This window comes from Gallinula chloropus (assembly GCF_964237585.1).
Source record: "Gallinula chloropus genome assembly, chromosome: 9".
In the NCBI taxonomy this organism is placed as follows: Eukaryota; Metazoa; Chordata; class Aves; order Gruiformes; family Rallidae; genus Gallinula; species Gallinula chloropus.
The window spans coordinates 20,749,445-20,768,800 of record NC_140094.1 but is presented as its reverse complement, the minus strand read 5'-3'; the positions used below and the strand labels follow the sequence as shown (position 1 = coordinate 20,768,800).

The 19,356-nt window shown below is 39.1% G+C and overlaps 1 protein-coding gene across 1 annotated transcript in view; it reads left to right on the top strand.

Moving 5' to 3' along the window:
• The window catches only part of PRTG (protogenin), a gene marked incomplete at both ends in the record, with an annotated part of 78,068 nt that overhangs the window by 20,929 nt on the left and 37,783 nt on the right, over positions 1 to 19,356 (top strand). The window contains 7 exons of the mRNA XM_084268266.1: positions 10,152 to 10,296; positions 11,243 to 11,376; positions 11,779 to 11,916; positions 13,062 to 13,220; positions 13,798 to 13,957; positions 14,595 to 14,842; positions 18,730 to 18,894. Coding sequence (XP_084124392.1) covers positions 10,152 to 10,296; positions 11,243 to 11,376; positions 11,779 to 11,916; positions 13,062 to 13,220; positions 13,798 to 13,957; positions 14,595 to 14,842; positions 18,730 to 18,894 — 1,149 coding nt within the window. The remainder of the gene's footprint in view (positions 1 to 10,151; positions 10,297 to 11,242; positions 11,377 to 11,778; positions 11,917 to 13,061; positions 13,221 to 13,797; positions 13,958 to 14,594; positions 14,843 to 18,729; positions 18,895 to 19,356) is intronic.

The window sequence follows — 19,356 nt, the reverse complement described above, 5'->3', positions numbered from 1 at the left end:
GTGGTTCTGTGGATAGCTTACACATAGCTGGAAGAGGTGGAAAGCGCCATTGCTGCAATATCCTTAGCTGCTTCGACCGAGGTAAAATAGAAAAACTTAGGTGTATCATCCCATGCTGTCTTCCTTCACAGATTGGGAGTTTTGATGCATGCTCCTGCATTGCAGTTCTCTTGGGCTGTCACCTCAGTGTGGCTTTTAAGGGTACCTGATGGGGCAGAGAACAGTAAGATAAGGTGCTCGTGGGTTGGAAGTGTGTCAGTTAGAATCTTCCCTGTCGTTTTCTCTAGCGCATTGGTTCTGCCTTGGAGCCCACTTAACTGTCACAGCTGTGTTAGTGTGTCATGAATAGCAAGCTGTGTGTCTCTTCCAGTGGTTGGAAGAAGTGAGGGGAAAACAGAACAGTCTAATGCTTACCCTGTCAAACTGTACTTTTCTGTTCCTGCATACTTGTTTTCTGCATTTAAAAGAACTTTTTGAAGGGTAATTATCCACTTCTAAGAGGCCAATTTTCTTTGACTGTTTTTTCTTAACATACAGCTGATATACTAGTTATGGACTCTTTCTGTTGCTAAGGTTAACACTTCACAAATTGTAGTGAACATATGTTGCATCTTTAAGTACAGTATAACCTGAGAGGAAATGATTTGTTTTATACTTGAAAAAATGGATCTGTATCATAGAGACTCCTGCTTTGTTGTGATGCTTATTATATTAATTTTGACTTCACAGTTTTACCCAAGAAGGAGAGCTTAGATAGGCAGACATGTGTTCAAGTGTTGGGAGTCTGGTGTGCCCTGTGATGTGTCCTGGAAACAAATATTTACAGGGCTGTAAGCTTCTGAGACAATAGCTAAATTGCAACAGTAAGTAAGGCTTGCTTCTGCCTTCAGTGATGTCCATGTGAAGGAGTTGCATTTCCCAAACTGCTAGAGAACCACAGGTCTCACTTGTTCTTTTTTTTAATGTTGTTTTTTTTTCTCTGGAGCAGTCAAAGATAATTTGTCTTTGAGACACAGGCTCCAGACCTGACACTTTTAAAGAGCTCTAGCAAGAGGGGAAGAAAGCTTTGTTCTATTTTTGATGGGGAAAAAACCCCAAACCCAAACTTGGGAAATTCAGGATGTACAAGGAAAAGGCTATTCTCAGCTCTTCTGAGGGGTGGTGGTGGTGGCAGACTTTTTCCTTATTACTTCTGTCCGGCTGCCTTTAATATGCATCCATGTGAGTCTGCCTCTTCTCTTGACTTTCTGTATTGAGATATATGAGAAATTTGCTCATGATAGTTTCCATTCTGCATGTGGAAAAGACAATGTAGTTCCCTACTTATTGAAAATATGTACGAAAGAAGGCATGAGAGTATGATACTGTAGGAAAGAAAGAATAGATAAGTATGTTTCCCTAAAAACATAGTCCAGAATAATCTACTTAAAGACAAAATACTATATATGAAATTCATACTTGCCTCAACTTGGAGAAGCTGGTGGTGAAAACTGTCTGTGTGTGGCCAGAAACACTTGTACTGAATCTAGTCCCAACACAAACGGTGGAGACCTTAGTGATCTTCAGTGGATGTATTCAGACTTGGTTATTCCTGTACAGAGATTTTTAAAGTGATCATTTGTCAGCCACTGAATTAGGAGCTTTAAAGAAAGGAGCAGGGGGACCTGAAAGTGTTAGAGGAAACAAATGAGATTGCAGCTGACATCTCCAAGGGAACTTTTGTTCAAGGGTGCTCAGGCAGTTGACCTCTTTGCTTCTCCATTTCATTGCCTTTAGATTATAGCATTCTTCAGTACCAGAAAAGTAGTGGTTAGTTTGTGGCTGGAGAAATGCTAATGCTATCTTTTATTTCTCTTTTTTTGAGGCAATCCAAGAGTTGCTCTCTAAAGATTTTAATGCACAAAGAAATGGTTTTGCATTGTCTTGTAAAAAGTGTTTTTAATATATGGAGTTAATTACTAATTTCCTTTTCTCCCTTCTTACCAGAGACCAGAGGCTAATTCTGCGCAGTAGTTTGGAAATCATTGTCTAAAAAAGACAGTGCTTAGATATCTGTCAGCAGGTTGGTAAGAGTATGAGAGAGGAAAGGAAAAATTAAAACATACTTTTGTTTCTTCCTTTTTCCAGCCCTCTTGCTACTACACCTCCCTCTCTTGATTTTGTTTTAGGGGTAGATCTAAGTGTATGGTAGGAGAGAAGTAAATGTTTTTAGAATAAAGTGAATGTAAGTTTCAGCAGAGCAGACTGTTTCCCAGATGCAACTGACTGGCAGTTTGTTGGAGGTGAAACTGCAGTAAGCTCTGCAAAGGAGCTCACCCTTTAGCTTAGCAGTTAGGGCCCAGGAGAAGATTTGTCGAAGGCAGAGATAATGAATTGAGAATAGCAGAAAGGGCAGATGGCCCAGATCCTCACTTGTTTACTCATCTGGGATCTCCTCAGTATTTATCAGTGAAAGCTTTCTGTAATTACCCCTCTGTGCAGAGCAGTTTCTGGTCCCAAACTCGAAGTGAGGCTTTGAGAGGGCTTTGCAGACTAATGCCTCAGAAAGATTTGGTCCTTGCCTAGAACCTGCCAATACTGTTTTGTGAACTGAAACATGAGGAGCACATGGTGTGAAGGATCAGTTTTGTCTATGGGGATTGCAAAATTTCATGGCCAAACCTGACTCATTCTGTGTGCTTCCATGTCTTTCATGGGGTTTCTAATCTTGCTTTTGTTTTGGTTTGTTTTTTTTTTTCAATGTTTGAATTTATTTTTAAAAGTTGTTTAGTCTTTTGCTGTCAGTTGAGGTATCGGCATATTTCACATTCATTTCAGAAAAAAATAATTGTAAAGATCAGTTAAACAAACCAGAACAATTCTCTTCCCTCCTCCTGATCCCAATAAAACAATATATGCCAGAGTTCTAGAACAATACACGTATCATCTAGAGAATTGAGAGGGCACAGTATTTTCTCAATAAATTGTCTCATGTCTGTAAGGCAAGGCCCTGGCTCAAAGCCTTCTGAAGTCAAGGATAACCCTACTGGTCAATGGGTCAGAAAAAAATAAAGCAATCTGTGTCAGCAGTCTTAAATGTCTGGCTGTCAAACTCTCTGGATTTGGAAACAAAGGGTGTGGATGCCAATAAGCTCCTCAAGTGCCATCCCATTTTGATGAAATCTGTCCTTCAGTGTAGGAAAAATAAAATGATAGGAAGGGCAGAGGATCCCAAGTTGTAGTGCTAAGCTAGTAGCTCCTACAAATCCTGTCACTTCCCGCTCTGCATGGTTTTCAGAAGCATCAGAACAGTACTGATCTCTGTAGAATATGATTGTATTCTGTACAAGCTGTGATTGCAATCCACTTGCTTTAGAATGCTAAAATACCTGCTAGGAGATTCTAAATGTCAAATGGTTAAGAAAAATCTTTGGGATAGACAAATTAATAGGTGTCCCATATCAATTATTGATAGTGTCAAATCAATGCAGCAGTTTCAGTCTCATTTAACCTCCCTGTTATTTAATTGTAATGCTCTAAGGTAATTGACTGAGACTCCTTTTTCAATGCGGTTCTGAACTATTGACTTCAAAACTGCTGCTGTGGTGTTCATGCTATGACAATCTAGGAATTTCTTAACATTGGTAAAGTTGTACAGGAGCATTGCTTTGTCTTTGTTTTTGTATTAGGAAGATAAAATTGGTGTGCTATGTTTATCCTGGGAATATGTTTGACTCAGGAAATATCTGTGAAATATAGTGTTATCTGTTTCACAAGTAGCATGGTGATAGGGTAAATCTTACTCTGCTTGCTGATATTTCCAGTATACACAGCAGGCTATGAGGTTTTTATTCTGTATGTTCCTGAACAATATAAAGAGAGTTTATTAAAAAGGAGCATTCTTTGCAGTTCTGTGCTTACTTCTCATTTCAGTGTAAGGTAAGAGGAGCATTACTTGTTCCCATACCCAGAATTACATTTTTGTCTTGAACTAGCGTTCTTAACAGAAAAAGTTTAGATTTATTTAAACCTTTTCTTACTGATTAAATGGAAGGATTTATTCCTTTTAGTAAGCCAGTATAGAAACAGTCATTTGAAAAAACTACTCTTGAAGAAAAACTCCTGATTTTTGTGAGGTATTGGCAGTATAGATTTCAGGCTAAATGCAGAGTTAATAGTTTTTCTGTAGAATTTTAATCCTGCCAACACAGTAGTGTTGTGGATACGGGAGCTTGTTGCCTTGTGAAAAGACTCTGCTGGCATGTTCAGGTGCTTCTGGAGAATGGTATTAACAATGGATCTGGAAATACTGAAATACTTCTGTATGTAGAAACAGGAACTTAGGTGCTAATCAGGCCTAGCTTTGTAGCAACATTAGTAGTAAAAACTCTACACCTGGCTATAAGGGCTTGTAAACTGACAGGATACTGTGGTTTGAGGAGTTCTTTTTTTTATGTAACACTACTGTTTGCTGCATTCTATCATGTTTTGTGGTTTGTTTGGGGTTTTTTTCCCTTAAATTGCTTATTTTCTGTTATGTCATATCTGAATTAGGTGATTTGGTTTTTTTCTTCTTTTGTCACTTGTTACATTCAGCCTCCAGGTTTTCCAGGAAAATTATTGTTCCTATTGGGAAGCTAAATGTTATACTCACTAATGGCAAATGAGCATTTTTGTCTTGTAATCTTATGTCTGTATACTGACTTCTCTCTAAGAGTGAATTCTTAAGCTTGAGAGAACAAATGATGTGCAGAAATTAAAGGTAAAATATGGAGCTCTAAGACAAAACAGAAAAATAAAATGAAAGCTTGCTAACAGAGATGACTACATTTCCAGGCAATTCAAGCAAATACTGATTTTTTAAAGTCATGTCTAAAAGTTTAGTCTTAGTACCTCATTAAAATCCTGAGATTGATAGTAGCAATCTCCTTGTATAGGAAAGGAATTTAGTTTAATTTGGAATTAGAGGGTACAAGATGCCATTCCAAAACAGCTATTCCCAGGGTATCAGTAAAGTGGGATGGCAATATGCTGCTCTTCTCTGCAAGTATGCAGGGGTATGCAGCACGTACAGTGTGTGAGTAGTTGGAACAGGAATGGTTATTCATCTCCTCCCTTTCATAATATAGGTTTTTCTAAACATGCAACTGAGCAGAAACATTTTGTGAATCCTAATCTATGAATTAATGAGTTTGAGGAGAGGCATAGGATGATCTTGTGGACACTACAGTCCCCTCCGTGTTTCTAGATGATCCTAGCAGAGGATGATTGGTTGGTTTTATTGCTATTAGTTGCTTTTTTAAAAATGAGTTCCTTAAATAATAGCCATTTAGAGGAAGAAAACACCTGTGTGACGATGGATGAGACTGAAGGAAAGAGGCAGTCTTTGCAAATGCTTGTATTTATGAACCAAACTGCCAGAGGTTTGTAGTTAGGAGTAAATCTTTCTGATGCCTGGAGTAGTCAAGATGATTGGAGGACTAATGCTCCCAAATTAACATTAATTTGGGAGCAAAACATTAGCTGTTGCATTTCAGAGAAAAGTGTGATAAGATGAAACAGTCAGATGCTTGGAATTAGAGAAGGATGAATTATAGAACAATACAAGAAGCAAAATCCAACAAATAATTCTCCTCCATTGTGTGTGTGTGCATTTGATGGTTTTACTACTTGTTTTTTTTTCCAATTATGTTGGATTTTTCTCCAGCTGGAAAACGACCATGTCAGATGGTGTGTTCCTCAGGTGTTTAGCTCATAACTATATGAGGACATGTACTTTAGTAGGTGCTGTGGCATTCGGTGTGAGGGAAATGGCAGTGGCAGTGTCACTGCCCTCGGGGAGGTAGGTAACAGCCTGGGTATCCCTTTTGTACCGCCTCCTTTGTTAGCGTCTTGCTAACACATTTCCCTTTAGCAACCTCATCTGAAGTTCCTCTGCTAAAGCCTCTCTGCTTTTTCTATTCTTACTGAGGGTTACTGCTGCCTCTCTAATATCTCTTTTGTATATTTCTAATACTGTAATTTCTCTCTTCAGTTTTCCTTTTCCTTTTCCTGATCAGGTCCCAGCTCTTAGAATCTTTCCTTATGGGTCTGGTTCAGTTTTCTCCTGAAATCTCTCATTTTTTTGCCTCCTCTTTTAAAAATAATAATTGTAGGTCAAACAAAACTTGATTAAAATTTGAAGGATTAAGGTAAGCAATCACTGTGCTTGTTTGTGGCAGCACATACAGAAGGCCCTTTCACAGTATAGGCCCTTTTCACCTACAGTTAGGAAAAACTTCACCTGTATTGCTCTGCTTATGTGATGTTCAGTGCTGAACTCTATGTACTAACCAGAACTTGAGCTCTAAAGTTCAATTTTTACTATCCTCTCCTGGGAAACATGGCAAAGATCCACCCATTAGATCAGTTGACAGTCCTGTAACTTTGTGTTTGTAGTCTTGCCATGTGCCTGGATCTGTCAGGACTCATGTAAACGCTATTCCCAGTACAGATCCAGACCAGAGTGTTTGAGCAGCAAGTCATTTGAAAACATATGTCCATATAGCCAAAAAGCATTGTGGCAGAACTACTTTCATTATCTCTTTTAAGCCTTGCTCCTGCATGGACTGAGAAAGTACATTAAATTCAAGGGAAATATGTGCAAGTTGGCTTCAGTACTAAGGTCTAATGCACATGTGCCTTTTAAAACTTTCAGAGAGAGAACGAGTATCACAAAGTAGATCAAGAAGAGCAAATTCACTATTAAATTTACTGTGTGCTGTCTCAAAAGCCATTTCTTTAGAAAAAGCCATAGCTTTTCTTTCATATACAAGTTTATTTTTCTCAAGTGAAACCTCTTCATCTGAGAATTAAAAAAAAAAAAAAGGCCAAGATTGTTGGTTTAATTTGAAGGGTTAGGGCTATTGTGTAATTCTCAATAGCATTAACACATAAGTTCTACAAATGGCATTATGCACTTCTGTTCTTTCCACCTGAGCAGTTCATCTGTTTGAGTGGCCATTATCTCTTGAGAAACACTTAAGTGGTCTGTATCATGTGCTGCAGTTCCTCAGTATTTGTTGTGTTCTGTTTAGATGAAACCCAGTTCTGTGCTACTGTTCTTCAGGGGTTTTATCTTCCTTTCTTCCTGTTTGTTTGTTATACAGTTGGAGTCCAGTCTGGGGCTAATGTCAGCTGTGATGAAACCAGCAAGCTTTAACAATAATAAACATGCAGGTTTATTGGAATGTCTTTTGCCTCTTAGGCAATCTCATTCAGAAAATCACTTAATGACACGAAGCATGTGAGTAGAAAGCGCAGCAAGTAAGAGACCAAGTTGCTAGGACTTGTGTTGGAATGAGCTGCAGGAGGAAATGTGGCTGCATTTCGTGTGTTTCTTTGTTGGTTTCTCTCTCTTATATTTTAATTGAAATGAGTGAAGGGCTGCTGCTGTACTTACACAAAAAAATCATGTGAGGGATGAGCTGCTTAAGTTTTACTTTTTAATACCTTACTAGTTAAATTTTTCCAAGCATGTTTAGGTATACACAATTTCTTTGTGTGCATGCAGGGTAGTAATCAATCCGTGTGTGATGCAGGAGACACCAGCAGTGTTCCTGTAATACTGAATTAATGTGTGGCAGCAAGGAGTTACTTGTTTTTTGAGCCCATGGATGTTTGCCTCAATGGTAAATGAGGGAGCTTGTAATTGAACTGATCTCTGATTTCTCTCTGCATAGATGAGTTTCACTGGACAGAACTGTCTGCCTTATGGCATCAGAGATATTCATAGACAAAAGTAACTGTGCAAGCAGATGTTCCCATTACATGTACTGCAGGGACTTGTGAATACGGTTTCTAGCTATTGCTTTCTTCTGTTAGTAGTGTTTGGTATCTTGCAAGTTAAAAGGTGGGAGCATCGTCTTGGACTAACATTATTTTCCTTAGGCTGTAAATCTGGGAACAAAATGATTAAAAAGACTGGTGAAGTGGGGGAAAAACTCAAATAAAAAGGCACTTACATTTATTGCATTTCGCAGGGTTGTTTTCGGGAACAACGTACGTCTCCTGAGACTTTGGTTCTTATCCGTTTTATAGAGCTCTGGCCTCTTAACAGCACTGCTTTAATGACTTGTTCTTGGAGTTCTGAGTTGGTATCAGTGCTTGCCATGAAAACAAGCCTGTTACAAAGAGGTCAGGTTTCACGAGACAGCAATAGACTTGTGAAAACAGATTTTACTGGAACAAATAAAGTCAGAATTAAGAAGAAAGCAGAGATTTGTGTAAAGAAACAAGGTGCAGAGGGAAAAAGTATTGAGCTAAATTGATAAACAATGCATAAATTTAGATGAGAGGGGTGAAGATTTTTTGTTGTTTCTGAAACCATATTTAGTGACATTAATGAGTTTTTCTGAATGTGGTGTGCAGCTCAAGTGCTGACTTCAGCTTGCTTTCAAGATTCTCTGTGGAAAAATGTTGTTCCTGCTCAGGTGGAAAAATATTCTTTAGATACCAGCTTCGATTAACAACTTGCATTGGATTTTCAGTATAGCTGAGTCTGATCTTGCTTGCTGTCATCATGACATTAAGTGTTATGTGAAATACTAATTTTTCTCAGTTTCTTGTGTAGTTCCTGAGAGTCCACTTTGGTCTTTATTCCTCAACTGTAATGTACCCAGTGCATGGAAATACATAATTCTTTGTGTGTATATGAAAATAGAACCAAATATTGTGTTTCTGTTGTCTGAATCTGTCCCTTTAAATAATTGTACCAATCTAGAAAAATTGTGTGTGATTTTTATAGGTCCCATGGAGATTAAACTTTGAAAAGTGTGTAAGATCTTTGCTTCAAATAAGACTCTATAATTACCTTTCTGCCTTGTTAAAAAGGTCCTTTCTTATACCACTGGCTCTGTCGTGCAGCTGTGCTACAGGATGGCTCTGAAACTCATGTGATGTTGATTTGTGGTGTTCTTGTGATCTGTGCCTTTATTACATGCCTAAAGATTGTATTTTGAAAGCTAGGCAGACTTGCTTAGTTTGCCACATCATACTTTTGGTGAATAAATGAAAAATGCAAAGCACTATGTTTTCTGTTAGAAAACTTGTTAAGAACACCACTAGGGAAATATTATCTTGATTCCAGGTGAACACAGGGAGGAAGTAAGACAAGCCTGGAACCTTTGGTTAGAGTGGGTGGGTTTTATTCTTCCCCCTCCCTCTGTGGTGGAAAACTGTGGGAAAGATGAATTGTATCAAATTCAGCAGAAAGCAAATCCACAAAGTTTGGAGTTAGGGAACGACCTGTTAAAGGGGAAAACTGCTTTAGTGTCTCCCCCTTACCAGGCTTTAAATGTGAGACTTCTGTTGTAACACGTTTATGCAGGTTGTGAGAGTTTGTTCTTGAACCTGGTACTGCTCAAAAGAGAAAGGAAGTGGAATGTAGGGAACTGGGTTAAATTCTGCTGGTGGGAGAAGCTAGTTCTGCCTTCAGTGGAAGTGAGTAGGGAAGATACTGCAGAATGTGGTGGGGCTCTGGGGACCCACTGCCAAAAGCATGGAATGTTTGCAAAAATGGATACCAGGAGCATCTCTGCTTGCATCCTAGGAGTTTGAATCACATTTGACGTGCCAGACACAGCTCTGGACGTAAAATGCAAACACTGTGGCCATTGGGAACTGTTCAGGTGATTTTGCTGTACAGGGTGGTTCAGTTGTCTTGTTAATCACAATCTTTGGGAGGTCTGTTTCCACTGTTCACAGAGCCACAACACTTAAACTCTGCTGGTATCATTAGGAATCCTCATTCCTGCAGTGCTGATGCAACCACAGGAAGGCAGTGCCAAAAAAAGAGATAAAAAAGGATGTATTCTGGCCAGGAAAATGCTATAGGTGTACTAGTAATAGGAAACCTGTCAGTTTCTTTGCTTAAATCTGTTTCAGAGTGTCATTTTCACGCAAACATTATTTTACTGAATTGAGTTAAAGTTATTTGAAGTAAACTTTTAACCAGTGAAACCATGCTATCAAGTGAAGTTGACAAGGCAACTACTCCTATCTTTGCATGTAGAAAAGAGGATTATTTGAAGTATTTCTGGGTACTTTTGCAACATGATCTATGATCTGGAGGTTGGTTTAGCCAGGAATTTTCCCTTGCTCTGGTCCTTTAAACTATGTTCTCTTATTTTTAGCCATTTCTGCATTTGAAGTCCAGCCACTTTCAACTGAGGTCCAAGAAGGTGGAGTAGCTCGATTTGCCTGTAAAATAACAGCAAACCCTCCTGCCACTGTGACATGGGAAGTGAATCGAACAGCTTTACCTTTAGTCATGGACAGGTATGTAGCATTGCACGTCTCAGAATAGTGTTGATTTTCTGTCATAATTTTGAGAAGAAATGCTTGCAATGACACAAAGGTTCCAATATCTGGTTATAGTTATGTTACAGTGAATTTTAGGTAGGTGTTCTGAGTCCAGCTGAGAATCCCCTGCCATTGTCTACACAGTAACCATTCACCTGTGAATTGTTGGGGGTGACTTCTCTGTGCAAATCATCTTCAGGAGTGGGAATCGCCGTGGGATACGGAACAGGCGGACTTTGGCTGTAGGAGTGACTTGAATGAGCGGGATTGTTGTCACAGAAGAATCAATGCTGAACCTGTTTTCTTTGGAGGGCCAATAAAGAGTCATATGTGCAGAAAACTGAGTTAAAACACTTAATGCTAGGGAAAAATCTGTGCAGGGGACTTGCCTTGAATTGATTAACTTGAAGCACACAGCCTGACCCCTGCTAGATTTTTTCCATGTCCAGATTGTATTCATTGAACCTACACCCGTTCTTCTCAACACATAAGTCTTGTTGAACATGTCTGCAATACCTGGCATGCCAAGGATGGTAAAAAGAGAAACAAAACCTGAAAAACATAGGTGAGTTTCTGGGAACCTTATACCAGTTATACCAGTATCTCAGAACTTTCTGCCAAAAATCAGCCAACCTGAATAGTATGAATGTAGTAGCTGGCTGAAGAAGGCTAGGATGGTTGTGCCTAAGGGTGAGAGAGATCTGCTTGTTGAAAGTAAATTCCTCTGCTCTCATCATGATGCTGGGAGGAATCATGCCTGTAGTTCAGAAATACAGGGGTCATCATGTATGCAGAATGTTTCTGAGTCTCCAGCCTGGTGTTCCCAGGTCAGTGTAGCTGTTTGCAAATCAAGTAGTTAATTCCATATTGGTGTGTGCTGATTGAATGTTTATCTACATGTCCTTTTTTGTTTCTGTGACAGGATAACTGCTTTACCTTCAGGAGTTCTTCAGATCTATGGTGTTGAACAGAAGGATGCTGGCAATTATCGATGTGTTGCCACAACAATAGCTAGTAGGCGTAAAAGCACTGAGGCAGTGCTGAGTGTTATTCCAGGTACATCATGCTAAATGTTATTCCAGGTACATTGGGGATTGGACCCAGTGACCTCTTGAGGTCCCTTCCAAGCCCTACAATTCTGTGATTCTGTACTAGCATGTGAGACTTTTTTCAATGACATTTTTATTTATATTGTAGCAAAAACACTTCAACATGTTGAAGAGCTGTAACTGTTGCCTGAACATCTTGCCCAAATAATAATTTTACTTGCTTGTATCTTGGGGCTAAAATATTGTTTAGTGTAAGTTTCCACACTTAGTGAAATAATTTAATTTTAAGCATCCTTTAAAAATACTTGTGTTTTATTTCATATTTAAATGAGGTTTTGTTTAATTGTTCTCATTTTCTTTGATTTTAAAAGTTCCTTTTTTTGTTTTTATATTTTTTCCCCCTCTAAAGCCTCAGACTTGAAGCCTTTTCACAAGCCATCTATAATAGCTGGTCCTCAAAACCTTACAGCATCTCTTCATCAAACTGTCATACTGGAGTGTGTAGCCACAGGGAATCCAAAGCCAATCATCTCATGGAGCCGGTTAGGTAGGTCTTAAAATTACAGCATACGACCTGCAGCCTGTGGAGAGGAAGTGAAACTGGAAGAAAAGGATTTCAGCAATTAGGTTACTGTTCTGAGGCTTCACGTAGTATGTAACAACAATTAGTAGGTTAGGGTAGAAATCAGGGAAACATTTTTAGTTGCATACTTCCAGACTGCTGTTAAGAAACCCAGAGCTTTTCTGAGGCTTTGGACTCCTCCATTCTGCTGTCAGTCCCATGCTGACCCGAGCCCTGTTTGGGCAGAGTGCCAGGTAGCATCGTGATCTCCAGGGATCTGTGACTCACAGTAGAATCAGTGGTGAGTTAGAGCAGGTTGGAGTGGTTGCATCCTATGAGACAATCCTGTAAGTATTTTTACCCCTTCTTAGAGCAGAGTGTGAATGTTATTTGGACCTTGTGTTAATGGGCCATTTGGACTATGGATAGGTATAGTCAAACCCTGAGTAGTCTGCCTGGAAGGGGAGAAGAGAGGGAATACAATAAGAGTAATAGCATTACTGCATCAAATTACCTCTGGTTTTTTTCTGAATTTTACCTAAATGTGAAAGTCAGGACTGTACTTGTAAAGTGAAGAACTAAAAGATTTCCCATATTTTTATTTCTAAAAGTGGGCCAAATAAACATATCTTTCCTGGTTGATTTAGTGGCTCCTATAGACAAAGTAAGTCTTATAGGCAAAGTGAGAAAAAGTTACCTAACGGTCATAGAGCATTTGTTGTAAAAATACATGGTGATAAATTATACTCAATTTATCCCCAGCATAATTCAGAAGGAGATAGATGATCCCTGTTTGTGAAGATGATGGGGATGTTGGTAGTGATGAACAGAATCATAGTGCAAGGTGACTGGGGAGGCCAACTGGGAAATGGCATTAGTTTTTTTAGCTGAGAGAGTGAATTTCAGATATAAACCACTTAAAAGTGGTGAGGCCCAACCATCTGAATCGGCAATTAACTAGATTGAAGAGCAAAGCAAATGCAAAATACAAACATCTGAAAGCTCATCTGTGATTTCCCTTTGCATCTTTTGACTTTTAAACTAATCTATGCCATTCCTGCCTAAGCAACCCTATAGATGCTATTTAAATACATTGAACAGCCTTCTAACCACACTGCTCCCTCAAACAGACCATAAGTCCATTGATGTCTTCAATACCCGTGTCCTTGGCAATGGGAACCTCATGATCTCTGACGTGAAGGTGCAGCACGCCGGCGTGTACGTCTGCCGAGCCACTATTCCAGGCACGCGAAACTTCACGGTAGCGATGGCAACTCTCACTGTGCTGGGTGAGCCTCCTTCGACTTCCACAGTGTCTTCAATGTCTTGTGTCTGTCTGGAGCTGTGCTATGTACTGGGCTGAATTTTTATCTCAAACAGTGCACCAAGGGCTGTACAGAGACTGCAGAGAGGAAACAGATCACAGAACTGTGGCTGCTTTCTTCTGTCTGTTGACTTAATGAGAAGTGTCAGATACTCAACATCTGAGTTATAAACTAGCAGTTGATGTGCATTTGGACATACCCAGGTGCAATGTTTGCTCCAGCAAAATAGGCTTTCAATACAAAAAAGAATGCTGAAATGAAGTAGAAATACATTATATATATGTATGCTTTGTGAGCAGTATGTTGTAGGCTGGAGTTTGATTTGTTTATGTTCATATAGGCATGAACCAAATGTGAAACACTGCTGACTGTGCAGATAGTACCTATCTTTTAACAAGTATGTTTTATTTTGGTGAAACACTTTTTCTCTGCATTTGATTGGGGTTTTATGTGTGGAAAACTAATTCTTTCTCTGACTGTCCTTGCATTTGAGGTCGTTTGACTTTTTTCTTTCTTTTTCCCCCTTGTTACTTACCTGTAGCTCCACCTTCATTTGTGGAATGGCCAGAAAGCTTAACAAGGCCTAGAGCTGGTACTGCTCGTTTTGCCTGTCAGGCAGAAGGAAATCCTGCACCCAAAATTTCATGGTTAAAAAATGGAAGGAGAATACACTCCAATGGTAGAATAAAAATGTACAACAGGTAAGGTTACAATTGCTGTATGAGAGCTGTGCTAGTGATGTACTACAGAAGGATAAAATTCTAGTAGCTAAATAGTGCCAAGCAAGATATAACTCAAGTAAACGTGGAACTGAACCTTAAATGTAGTTCTGCATGTTTCCTCAGCAGAAGCAGTGCAGGTTAGTCCATATCTACAGTCCTCAGCAAAGCTTGTGTGATCACTGCCTTGCATGAGGGGAAACTGAAGGGTTTCATCACAGAGTTGCTCTAGATGTGCAGTAGTGTAGCAGAAAACAGAATCTTGCTAGTTGGTTCAGGCTCAGTTTCCCTACTTCTGTAGAGTGACCAGCTCAGAATAAAGAGCTGGTTAAGAAATGACAACCCTGTGTATGGTTTTTGCAGGAGGGGTATAGATTTAGAGGTTGGTTTCACTGTGCCTGCCATTGCAGGCATAAGCCTAGACAGGGCAGGTTTCCATGATCACCACAAGTTGCTAAATTTCACAGCTGCACTTCAGTTTCTAACAAATGTCTGTGGTCTGTACGTCAGTTATACTAACCTCATGAAGCAGAGGCAAACATAACTTGTTGTGTTATGGAGAGCTAACTTTATCCAAGATGTGAGCTTTTTCCCCCCTTTTTCTTTCTTTCTAATTCAGTAAATTGGTGATTAACCAGATCATTCCTGAGGACGATGCCATTTATCAGTGCATGGCTGAGAACAGCCAGGGGTCTATTCTCTCCAGGGCCAGGCTTACTGTTGTTATGTCAGAAGACAGACCCAGTGCACCTTACAATGTCCATGCTGAAACAATGTCAAGCTCAGCGATACTGCTGGCGTGGGAGAGGCCACTGTATAATTCAGATAAAGTGATTGCATACTCTGTGCATTACATGAAGGCAGAAGGTAAGCAGCTTGATTTAAAGACTGTTTCACTACTTAGGTGTGATAAAAACTTGTACGTCCTTTTAAAGACTGCCAGATTTGAATGGTGTGTAACCAGGGCTGCATCAGGGCATAGCAGCAAATAAGTGCATAATGTAATCAACAGGCATGCCTGGGGAAAAGTTCTTTTGCCACATCTCATTTGTGGGACTGAGCGTTCTTCCAACCCACCCTTCTCTGATCATTCCAGTGAGCAGGTTTTGAACTTACAAATGGACTTTAAAACCTGGAGCCTCTGTGCTCCTCTCTGGATTTCCCTCTGTCCTCAGCAGGAGCTTCTGCCTGCTCTTCCATGTATGTGCTTGCCAGGGAAAGACAGAGAACACAACAGAATCCTGGAGGCTTAGAGAGTTGAACTTCCCATCAGAGACAGCTCTTTTGTCTAGATCCTTGAATTCTTGTGACTTCACTGGCTTTCCTATATTTTTGAGTGGAATAGTAGATACTTTATTAGCTTAACTATCTTCTCTTAGAAGCAATATTTCCTGAATTGTAAAATCTGCTCTCCTTTGACCCCTTGGTCTCCTATAATGGGAAAAGTGTACTCAAATTTGAAAATATGCTGAAATAGCCATGAATGGTTTATCCTAGTTTGTGAAGTCATATATACATTCCTATATAAAACAGAATGGGTAGTTAAGTATAAAAACGAGTAATTAGACATTTTAAAATCCCTTAGTGTTATGTAATTGCTTTAATTTAAGGTAATCTTTAAGGTGATAGAAAACAGACATTTTTCATAAGCAGGAAAAATGATTGCCAAGTGACTTGAAAATTTGTTAGGTGCACGGCTTACACTACACTCCAGCACAGCTCTGCTTTCTAGAAGTGATTTCTTTCTCCATTTCTATTCAGTAAGTGGTTTATTCAGGGACAGGACTGCAGATGCTCAGCTCTGTGTGGAATACCAGTCTGCCATCTGCTTAGCAGAGGACAGGAAGGACAGCTTAATTACTCTAATACTGATGCTGGAATAGCTGCCTTTGCTTTTCCAAGTGGGATATTTCAAGACTCAAGAGAATTTAGTCTGAAGGAAGGAAGGAAAGAGTTTTAGAAAATAATGAGGACAAGAGGTGCGGGAAATTACCCCCTACACTTTTCAGTCACTGAGGTATTGTGCTCACAACCCCCTCTTACAGCTAATATGAATAAAGTCACACTAGATAACTTCTCTGGGTAATTGTGTGTCCAGTACCAGTATAGAGAGCAAAGGCTGGGTAACTTCAAAGAGAGCTGTAAATCTGTCCTTAGGGAGGTGTGTATTTGTGCAGTAAATGCTCGTGCACAGCAAGGGAAGGAGACTCCTTCTGAAACGTGTATTCTGTGAAATCATTTCACAACCAGCACTTCATTGTCTTGCTTATCCAAAGGTTTTATCTTGTGAAATGATTGTAGTTTGTTTAAAAAACAAACTCTCCAAACAAGAACAACCAAAAAACCCAAACGAAACACTGACGTGTTGGAAGTTGCTTCCTCAAATGCCCATGTTTTCATCTTCCCAGAGATATTTATTTTATTTAATATAATGTGATTGTGACTGCATCTGTTCAGGTTAGCAAAGAAAATTAACACAGAGAGAGCTGTTAAGAGGAGTAATCATACTGGTGGGAATCAAAACATAGATGATCATACATTAGTTGTTTCTTTGGTAACATGAGTGGGTAGGACCAGATGATCTTCATCAGAACAGAGAAATATTTTTGTCTTGTTTCATAGGAAGAAATGTTGAGCTTCAAAGGCTGGTGGACTGTACTTCTGTAAAAATACTTGCTTTCTGATAGTCTGGAAACCTTCTGAGCATGTTGCCAGATATCAGAAGCATTATTACAACCTAGAAAATGCCTTTGTGAGGCAGTATCACATCAGCCATCTCTCTAAATTTGGAAGAAACTACGTTTAAAGAAATGCATATTAAACATTAAGAAAAATCTTTTGATGACATTCACACTATACCAAGCTACAGAGGTGTCAGCAGAGTGTTGATGATGTCAGCACTTTATTTACTCTGTAACAATTCTGCATAACTATGTATTAACATAACTAGTTTGTATGAATGTATTGCATTTGGCCTGTCTCTCTCCAGTCCACCCACACAGACCCTAATGAAGAATCAAAATTCTCTCAGATGTGTCTGACTAAATCTAAATATTTCTTAGTTGCTTAAAGCTTCTCATGTGTAATTACTTTATACATTTATGTTCCTGTAATGCTCTCGGTTTAGCTAGTAACCACATTTGTCACTGTGAGTAAAGAACATTTCATTGCAAAAGAAAGACAGTGCTTGCTGAGTCTCCTAATTTCTGGTGATGCCTAGATTCTGTAAACTCTAAACAGAAAGGAAAACTGGGTAATACACTAAGCATATGCAGTTTTGTAGAGTGGTTGTTTTTTTTTTTTTCTGTAGACTTCACAATGTGGTAGGTGCATTTAATACAAAAGATTCCACCATTCCTCGTTTAATTTCACCATTCAAATATTCTGATGTTTCACTGTAAAACAGGTTCAGCTCCTCTTATTTAAAAAAAAAAAAGTTAGTGTTTTAATCATGTTAGTTGAAGAAACTAACAGGTGTTTTTTTGTGGGTTTGGGTTTTGTTTCTTTAAGCAGAATATTTTACATTCAAATCGGGGTCATAGTAGTAAGAAGAATAAGGGTCTGATGAGCATGCATGTTGGAGTGTGTTAATTCCTTGTTAGTGATTTAGAAAAGGCACAAAGGGAACACTGATTGTGGTGGAAGGCAAGCCTTGTTCTCTATTATGGCTGTTTCATTAGGGCCTCTGCATGAGGCCTAGCAATCCATTCAATGAGAGAACAAGTCCTTTTAATTTGAGCTCAAGGATCTTGTTTAGCAGGTCAGAAATCGTGCCTTGCAATTCCTAATTAACAAGCCATTAACTAGTCTGTTGTGAGATGCTCGTAATCTTGTCTAATTAAAATGCTATCAAGTTAATTCATAAATGTGGGAAAACTTAATGGTGGAATTTGCCTTTGGTTTTGTTTATAAATTCAGTTGTGAAGAGGAGGAGCTGGCTCTCTCAGAGTTTTGATTAAGTTGACATGCACTCGGTGTGAATTGTTCGTTAACACAGCAGCTTTCACCACACTTATTCCACTTTATAGCCTTGCTCTATAGGAATAAAGCCCAACAAAGACAAGGACTGCTACATGCATGGCAATGCATATTTTAATGTGAATTGCTGAGAACTTTTCTCTCTCTCTCTTTTTTTTTTTTAAACAACTCACTAAGGAGCCAAACGTTTTTGAAGCTCATTCTGGGCTGTGCTTATTGGCCTTGCTCCAAATTAAAGAAAAAAACGTGCCAATCAAATGTAATAGAATTCACAGGGCTAAAATGAGATCCTTTAGTGAATAAATTCTTTCTGTTTGTTTCTTTTTTTTTGGGGGGTGGTGGTGTTTGTTTTGTTTTTGATGGAGTGGAGCCCTTGCATTCCACGCAGTCTGCTATAGAAAGGCTCTGTAAATAGGTTTTGAAGAAAACCTCCCTGACTCTAAACAAATAGATTTAGAAGCTCAGGATGAATGATAAGGCTATTAGAGCTTGTCTGTTGTGTTACTGTACATTGGGCACGGTTTGTTGTGACTAATTCTAAATAGGGTTTAGAATTGCATTCAGCATCCCTTATTCAGGAAAACCCTGAAACGCCATAATCTACACCACAGCAAGACACAGTTACTCCTGTGCTTGAAAGAGCTTTTCCTTCCTGAAAAAATAAAGGTAGGCTGGAGCAGAACCTGAAATAACTTTGTAAGATCTTGAAGCCGAGATCCTATGATGTTTAGGGATTGTTGGGGATTTTTCTTTGTCTAACCCTTGTTTTGTGTCAGGTTTAAATAATGAAGAGTACCAAGTGGTCATTGGAAATGATACAACCCATTACATTATTGATGACTTGGAACCAGCCAGCAACTACACCTTCTATATTGTAGCTTACATGCCTCTGGGAGCCAGTCAGATGTCAGATCATGTGACTCAGCACACCCTTGAAGATGGTAAGACAAATACCACTGACTTAGTGAACATTTCTATTTGCACTGATAGGCACAGTGTAAGACTGAGCCAGCTAATGAAAGGAATGAGAGTGAAGTAACATTCTGACTGGGCAGCATTGGGTATTACACAGTGTCTTTTTCTATATTGAAAGACATTTCATTAAATCATATAACTATTCTAGATCTTTAAGACCTCCCTGAGTGTAGAGAATTTGGTTATAGTCTAGGATTTAGTCTCTGGGACTTTATCTTGGGTATCTGAAATGTGAATCAAATTGCACACCCACTGCATTTCTTGCAAGTTTTGCAGAAAAACTTGGGCAAAAAATGAGCTAGCTAAAATTTGTTTGTCCTGTGTCTAGATGCTTGTTAGTAGAATCAGAATTTCATCAAAGACTTGATTTATTTCTGTGCAGTGACTAAACTGATCTGAACATCATGGCAACAACAAACTGTTTCCCT